Source organism: Ovis aries, chromosome 6 (assembly GCF_016772045.2).
Source record: "Ovis aries strain OAR_USU_Benz2616 breed Rambouillet chromosome 6, ARS-UI_Ramb_v3.0, whole genome shotgun sequence".
NCBI lineage: Eukaryota > Metazoa > Chordata > Mammalia > Artiodactyla > Bovidae > Ovis > Ovis aries.
In genome coordinates this window covers 8,638,656-8,647,634 of record NC_056059.1, presented here as the reverse complement: position 1 = coordinate 8,647,634, position 8,979 = coordinate 8,638,656, and the positions used below count along the sequence as shown (strand labels likewise).

The following is an 8,979-nucleotide window of genomic DNA, read 5'->3' as shown; positions in this document are numbered from 1 at the left end:
TAGTATGGATAACTACTAAAATATTTGTTGGTGCTATTTGATTTCCCAAAATAAATGCTTAGTTCATTTATTTAGTCTGAAATTTAAGTTTGAATATGATAAGAACTTAATGTTTATGCTAATCATAATTTATGTAGACCAATGGTTTCAACTGTGTGGATCACAGCAAACTATGAAAAATTCTTAAAGATATGAGAATACAAGCCCACCTTACCTGTCTTCTGCGAAGCCTGTATGCAGGTCAAGAAGCAACAGTTAGAACTGGATATGGAACAACAGACTGGTTCAAAATTGGAAAAGCAGTACATCAAGGCTGTATATAGTCACTATGCTTATTTAACTTCTATGCAGAGTACACACGCAAAAAGCTGGGCTGGATGAAGCACAAGCTGGAATCAAGATTGCCAGGAGAAATATCAATAACCTCAGATACGCAGATGATACCACCCTTATGGCAGAAAGCAAAGAAGAACTAAAAAGGCTCTTGATGAAGATAAAAGAGGAGAGTGATAAAGCTGGCTTAAAACTCAACATTTAAAAAACTAAGTTCATGGCATCCGGTCCCATCACTTCATGGCAAATAGATGGGAAAAAAAAATGGAAATAAGGGGAGATTTTATATTCTTGGGCTCCAAAATCACTGAAGATGGTGACTGCAGCCATGAAATTAAGAGACACTTGCTCCTAGATAGTAAAGTTATGTCAAACCTCGACAGCATATTAAAAAACAGAGACATCACTGTGCTAAAGATCTGTATAGTCAAAGCTGTTTCCAGCAGTCATATACAGATGTGAGAATTGTACCATAAAGAAGGCTGAGCACAGAAGAACTGATGCTTTCAAATAGTGGTGCTGGAGAAGACTCTTGAGAGTCCCTTGGACTGCAAGGAGATCAATCTTAAAGTTAATCTTAAAGGAAATCAACCCTGAATATTCATTGGAAGGACTGATGCTGAAGCTCTAGTATTTTAGCCATCTGACTCAAAGAGCTGACTCACTGGAAAAGACCATGATGCTGGGCAAGACTGAGGGTATGAGGAGAAGGGGGTGACAGAGGATGAAGTGATTGGATGACATTACTGATTCAATGGACATGACTTTGAGCAAGCTCTGGGAGATGGTGAAGAACAGGGAAGCCTGGAGTGCTGTAGTTCATTGGGTCACAAAGTGTCAGATAGGATTTAGCAACTGAACAAATCATTTCAAATGTTTCAAGTAAAGGACCTATATTCAAAATATATAACAGGATATTTCATATAATACCATTTGTATTTTCTATCATTTAAAAAAAAGTCTATAGTTACTATGCATTTAATTAACTCTTTAACATAAGTGTGTATTTACTCAGAAGACAATTTCTATACATTTTAGTGATATATATTTGCAATGTATGCTATTAGCCAACAATAATTCATACATATGGGAAAAGAATTCCTTATTAAATATCATTAGATATAGAGATGGAACTATGACGATACTTAAATCTTTTATTTCTTCCTACCTAGACATGATGGTAAACTCAGTGCTATACATCTGCATAGCACATAAAAATACACAGAGGAGGGATGTATGATTGGTGGCACACAGAGGATTATTAGAAAATGAAGTTATTTTCTTTGATTAGGGCAGACACATGTCATTATATGGTTGTCAAAACTGATAAAAGGTACAACACCAAGAGTGAGATTGATTGTAAACTATAGACTTTCGGTAACTATGATGTATTACTATAGATTCACTGATTGTTAACAAACATACCACAGTGATGTAGGATGCTGATAATAGGGAAAGATATATGTGTGGGTATTAGGGTGGGGCTGTGGTGTAGGTCTGGGGATATATGGGAACTTTCTGCTTTCTGCTTAGTTTTGCTTAAACCCCAAAACTGTTCTAAAAAATAGTTTGAAGTGAAGTTGCTCAGTTGTGTCCGACTCTTTTGACTCTGTGGACTGTAGCCTACCAGTCTCCTCCGTCCATGGGATTTTCCAAGCAATAGTACTGGAGTGGGTTGCTATTTCCTTCTCCAAAAAAAAAAAAAAAAAAGTAGTTTACTGAAAACTATGCAAATGCATGACAGCAATCTATGTGTATGCATATATACACATATGTATATGCATTAACACATACATGTATGTATTAAATGAGATTGTGGGTCTTCCCTAGTGTTTCAGATGGTAAAGAATCTGGCTGCAATGCAGGAGACCCAGGTTTGATCCCCGGGGTGGGAGGCTCCCCTGGAAAAGACAGAGGAGCCTGGCGGGCTAAGTCCATGGGGTTACAAAGAGTTGGACACAACTGAGCAACTTTCACTTTCAAACGAGATTGTATACATTCGTACAATGTGAAAGTATATAGAGGCAATACACGAACAAATATCATCTTGTTAAGCTACATCTGTTAACAATAGCTCTATACATACACATGTTGTTGTTTAGTTGCTAAGTCACTTCCAACTCTTTTTGTGACCCCATGGACTATAGCTCACCAGGCTCCTCTATCCATGGGATTTCCTGGGCAAGAATACTAAAGTGGGTTGCCATTTCCTTCTCCAGGGGATCTTTCCCACCCAGAGATCGAAAGCTATGTCTCTTGCCTTGGCAAACGGGTTCTTTAATACTGAGCCACCACGGAAACCATACATATACATACACACATACAAACTATCTATAACTTTGTATGTGAATGCATTTTTAACCTTTATAGTAGCTTTTAAAAATATATAAATATCTTTGCCATTTTGGTGACATGCAATCCAAGACAAAATGTTTAAGGGTCTTATAAAGTTCACACAGATCTAAGGGCCAGAGTAAAGGCTTAACACTGACTTTTGTTAAACATCATTTATAATCTTATTACTACCTTCCATTGCTGAATTTATAACAATACAACTGGAAACATATTTTTTAATGTATTAAAATTTAAAAATACATATTTTGGCAATTCTGTATTTGAGGGCCAGCTTTTCAAAATTAAATAAGCAGCAAGAGGAAGAAATATTAAATCTATCTTGAGATGTAAGTACTTTATAGTCTGTAATGGCTTAGGTAAAATCCCATGCCTTAGGGCACGAGGAAATGTTCTCTTTTCTCAAATTTTCATCAGGCCATGAGATTCTATGCACTGACATTACTTGATTTGGAGAATAGTGCTGTTGATATTGAAATTGAGTATTTTTTTTACTTTTAATTTAGGGAATTCACTTTCCCCTTTATTTAAAACAGGTATTTTGTCTGAATTATCGAAGAACCATATTCCTTAACAGCAACTCTAATAACTTTTATGACAGATAGAAGATGTCCATATCATTACTGTTAAGCTCTGTTCACGTCAAAATTAAGCAAACCACATATCACATCCCACTGTCATTTTTTAAGTTTTGTAAGTATCCTCTGAAATAGTCAGTTTATATATCAATGTAATTTTGAAATTGAAAAATGAAAAAAGATCAGTTGACACAATGTAGTAGCCCCAAACACAAAGGGCCAAAGAACATGAATTATCTGAGAGACAGCTTTCTTAATATTTGACTTATTCCATATTTATTGAAATACTTAGAAGTGTCAGAGGTGGTGCAAGACCTACAGAGGATTTGCTTATAAGGATCTAGAGGCCAAAATTTAGATAATCACATGACTGTATAATCATGAGAACAGTTCTACATTTACAAATGTAGGGGGTTTTGTATGACGGATTTGTGATAATCTTCCTACATAATTGAGGGAACTTGGCAGATACTACTGTCTTATTTAGTATGTATTATTAATCACTGTCTTATTTTGTACAAAAGTGACTCACAGGATACACAGTTTATTCAAACACAGCAGTTAAAAAAATCCTCTATTTCCAGAGAAATTCAAGAAGTATTTGTGAATTCTCTAGTAATCTGATCTGTTATTAAATCTCAATTACTTCCTTTTGCTCACTCACACTATATACCCACTTCAGCCAGGCAAGTGAATTGTCTATGACTTGCAACAGGAATGTATTCTTTGCCATAACTCAAATACACAAGTTCTAGCCCATTCCACATGCCACATTCTCAAGGGTACTTCCCCCGCAAGAATTTCATCTCAGGAACTGCTCCAATACATCATTTCCTATGTAAATCATTGGTAATGTATTTTATTATACTATATAAATTATTCCATTTAGTTGAGTGAGAACTTAAAACTTTGCCCAGGTTTTTCTGGATTAAAAAGATATCAGCATATTTTATGTCTTCAAAAAGCTTTAAAATATTAATGTTACAATTAATATTCTTGAGAATCTATTCCAAGTTAACACACTATTGGCAGTACATATTTCCTCTACTAATAATTAAATACTGAATAGATATAAATAAAGAAGTATCTACAGGTTGTTGCTTTCTTACATAAATGAAATGTAGAATTATACTGATCACTAGGAATATAACATGCTTATTTCTTTGAGACAGGTAGGTTGGGTAACATAATTCTACTTATTTTAAAAATGAGATACACTTATAAATAAATGCTGGAAGAACAACTTTTTAAGGAAAATTCACTTTACATCCATCCTAGAAAATCAATGCCTATAGATATACCTAAAGAATAAAGCTTGGCAAGCACTAAAACTGATTTATTAATCAGAGTGGTATCTTCAAAGTCAATGATCAGACATCTTTATGACTTTTTCAACACTTGGTGATTAAATATTAATTATGTAAATTTTCATAGGGGTAACTAATGCTTGATTTAATAACACCTTGAATAATTAAAATGGAAATTTTTGCTTCCATGTGATCCATTTTGATAAAAATCAAATTGTCACACTGAGATTATGACATGTTTTTTAAGAATGGCATGTATTTAAGAATTTTTAAAAGGAACTTAGCAATTTGTATTGTGCTGAATTTCATTTATAGTGTGACTTTCATAATTTACTTCACATACATTTCTTTTCTGTATTGAATTCCTGTGAATAGTTGAGATGTACCCAGCATCCTTCCCCTTTTTTTCTCAACCTTGCTACTTCTTGCGGATCCACATTTTACAAGAAAGCTTTGTCTTTTTTCACAGGTGAAGCATATAACCTGACTTCGCCAATCAGTCCACTACAACACTATATCAAATAAGTTCAGTAAAGATAACTCTCAGTGACACGTGAATTCCAGAAATCAGATTTCCTCTCTTCCTCTCTATCATGTATGTGGTATGCAGATATGAACCCTAGAACATTATAGTCTTTTGCTGCCAAATGGATAATCTGAGGAGGACAGAAGTCCAGAATCCTGCGTAAATTGTTCTGGGCCCTAATCATATTTAATATCAATCCCAGTTTAACTCTTGGCATTGCCAGTCACATAAGGAAACACATTTCTTGCTGTCATTTTCTAGACTGAGTCAGGCCTACACTTACTGGAAAATAAATTACATATAAACTGGATAAAAAATTTGTTTCCAGGAATGAGGTTATAAGTAACAGGGGGGAATTCTTTAAAAATGAGGGAAGTGAGAAAGAACAGTCTTTCTTAAGAGAAGTTGGAAATCTTTGTTTTACAACTAACTGCATGGTGGTTGGTTAAAGCGGAGTTTCTTGTACTTCGGAACTAGGGCTACTGCTGCTGCTAAGTCACTTCAGTCCTGTCTGACTCTGTGCAACCCCATATATGGCAGCCCACCAGGCTCCCCTATCCCTGGGATTCTCCAGGCAAGAACACTGGAGTGGGTTGCCATTTCCTTCTCCAATGCATGAAAGTGAAAAGTGAAAGTGAAGTCACTCAGTTGTGTCTGACCCTCAACGACCCCATGGACTGCAGCCTACCAAGCTGTACCGTCCATGGGATTTTCCAGGCAAGAGTACTGGAGTGGGGTGCCATTGCCTTCTCCTTGGAACTAGAGCCTGTGCTACCAAAACTACAGTATGAAGCAACTGAGAAAAACAAAGAAAAGCAGCAGGATGATGGATTTGACAGACAAAACACAATCAATCTTGCTTTGTTATGTACTTCTCAAAGCAGAAAGAACATAAAAGAATATTTTGCTAAAAGCGGGCCCTCCCTTTGGTCCACAATACTCATGTACCAAGTTTAATTTGCAAAGACCCCCATGATCAGGAAGGTTGGATTCCTTACAAGCCAAGGGAAAGTCATCAAAAGTAAAGAGATGGGAGACATAGCAGGGGAAAACAGAGAGCAACAGGAAGTATATAACCTTATCCTAGCATATTTTTAAAGCACTGTCTACTGAAAAAAAATATAAGCACTCACATTATAGAAATAAAATCAAACTAAATGTTGAGAGTAAAAAAATAAATATAGTAAATACCCACTGCAGTCCATTGTTTCTACTGACTTCTCTACAGATAGGACATATATATATATATATATACACATATATGTGTATGTGTATGTATGTATATATATATATATATATATAATACATATAGATCTTTATGTCTCCAAAATATGTCTCATACAGATAAATATTTCCCAATTAAAGATGGCATCAAAGCTATATTTATATTATTTTGAAAAAACTTTCACAAGAATATGATATTCACATTTAAGGTTAGTATATTCAATGTTTTCAACATGTAATCAGATAACATTCTTTTTAGAGATATAAATAAAATAAGCACTACTTTTCAAAATGATTTACAGGTTAAACAATATTCTTTTAAGATGCTGTGGTTATCAAACTTATTAAAAACCTCATTAAGAATAATTTTTAATACATGTATCAAAAAAAGCTATTTAAGACTGATTTTCTTTAAACCATCTTTAATTTTCTGATTTCCAGTTTATAAGTGTTTAAAATGAACAAGCATGATTTTACTTCCTAGTGATAATTTTATATTAATTCAAGATTTGATTCAATATGTAGCAATAAATCTCCACATGTTAACCATTAGTATCTTGGGGTTTTTAGTGGGATGTAACAACCATTACCTATAAAACACATCATTATTTTGGTGATTTTACAAATCTTCTCTCCAGCTGTAAATTAAAAAACAATTCTAAGACTAAGGGAATACAGAAAAATTAATGAACTCGAATTCCAGATTTATAGTATTTCTATTTTATCCTGGAAGAGAACATTAAAAATATGTCATTGCTATAAAAGGCCATCTTGTTAACATTACAAAAGATTGGCAGGAGTAAGAACTGTGTCACTGACACATGGAATTTTGGAGTTATCTCTACAAATCATTAGGAAAATGTTCAAAGGTAAAAAAAAATATAATAATAAAATAAACAGCATAGAAATATTTAAACTATTTTGATGATGAATTGCTTAGTCTAAATTTTTTGCACTCATAATACTCACTCTCCCCTCAAATGCCTTCAAAAAATACCTTACAGAGTACAGTAGCAAAAATCAAAGACAATATATTTTCAAGAACAGAAAATTCTCTAGCGAAGACAGGCGTGTGTGTGTGTGTGTGTGTGTGTGTGTGTGTACCCGCGAGCTCAGTTGCTCAATGGTGTCCGACTCTTTTGTGACCCTATTGACTGCAGCCCACCAGGCCCCTCTGTCCATAGGTTTATCCTGGCAAGAATCCTGGTTGCCATTTTCTTCTCTTAGCAAAGAAATGTATGTTATAGTAAAGAGCAGACTTCTTTGGAGACATTAGTCAATTTACTTGCAATTCATTATGAAGACTTTTCTTTCCTCATCTGGGGAGAATCTAGCAGTCTATTTGAAGTTGCCACACCGTTTTCCATTCCTTTTCTACAAAATCTGCCCTTAATCCGTTTCTTCTTCACACTTGGGGCCTGAAGAGGAGCATCTTCTTCCATCCACCTCTGAAGCTGGACATTAAATAAATTCCATGTTACGTATGCTTGGATAGAGCAACTGGATGACAGAACAGCAATTTTAGCTGCCAGCACGTTCACATCTTCAGCAGAGTCATCCGAATTCCCATTCTGCCCCCCAGCCAGCTGAAAACCAGCAGTTATTAAAGAAACAATTAAAGTCACAAGTCGACCCAAAATAAACACAATGGCCCATAGAGAAAACTCCTTCTGGAACTTCTCGTCGCTAAAATAAAACAGGTCGCAAGAGTGGGAAAGGAATTCCACAAAATAATGCATCATCAAAAGAAGAAGTCCCAGGTGATTCAAGTACAAGAGATAAGCTCCCGCAATGTGAAAGAGGTGAAGACCAACATATACAGCTTGCTGGGAGAGTTCTTGAGGTCTGCTTCTCTGGAATAATAGTTCGGGAAAGGCGTGAAACCAGTAAGCCAACTGCGAGATGTAGAAAAACTTCATCTGAAATGTCATCATGTTATGGGTATGAGCCTTCCATAAGACAGTCAGGTCTGACAGGCAGTTTTCAGAGACTAGAATGAATGTGCCCCAGATACAGGAGACAAGGAAGAATACGCTAAACTGACCAGATTCATAAAATTTGCCTTGCCTCTGTTTGGGGAACTGCATTCGCCTGTTAATTCTATCCAACACATACTCCTGAATGGTGGCGTGAATGATGATTGCCACCAGCGTGTAGAAGAACACGGTGGCCAAGTCTTTGGCACCATAATGATAAAGGAACTTGGGTGCTGTGGCTCGTTCTGCTTCTGTTTCTGCTTCTGCTTCTGCTTCTACTGCAGGGAAGGTAACCCCGTGCTGGAGCGTAATAAAAACGATTGACACTTCTGCTGTCCCCTCGAACATGAGCCCCAGCACGAAGAACATCCCCACACAGGCGACAAAGTCCGCATGATTCTGCAGGATGAATTCCAGGCTCAGGAGTGGGGGGTTCTTGGAGCCCTTCTTACGAAACGTCATGGTGGCGGTTCGACTACTCACCGACGAGCGGCAGCTGCCTCCCCGTGGCTGCTCCTCACGGCGCCGCAGCAGCGGCTGCGGCGGCTACGGGGGCTTCACTCCCCATCCCGGAGCCGGTCCCGGGTCGCCACGGCCGCCCAGAAAAAAATCAATCACGGCAGCTGGCCGAGCAGGACTGAGCATGCGCACTAGGGCCGGCGGAGGCAGGGAAGGAAATCGAG

The 8,979-nt window shown here is 36.8% G+C and overlaps 1 protein-coding gene across 1 annotated transcript; it reads right to left on the bottom strand.

The window, feature by feature from the left end:
- Positions 1 to 3,512: 3,512 nt before the first annotated feature.
- Positions 3,513 to 8,897, bottom strand: TRAM1L1 (translocation associated membrane protein 1 like 1). Its single transcript, XM_042251121.2, has one exon. The coding sequence runs from the start codon at positions 8,756 to 8,758 to the stop codon at positions 7,616 to 7,618; it is 1,143 nt and encodes a 380-aa protein (XP_042107055.1). The 5' UTR covers positions 8,759 to 8,897; the 3' UTR covers positions 3,513 to 7,615.
- Between the last annotated feature and the right edge of the window lie 82 nt (positions 8,898 to 8,979).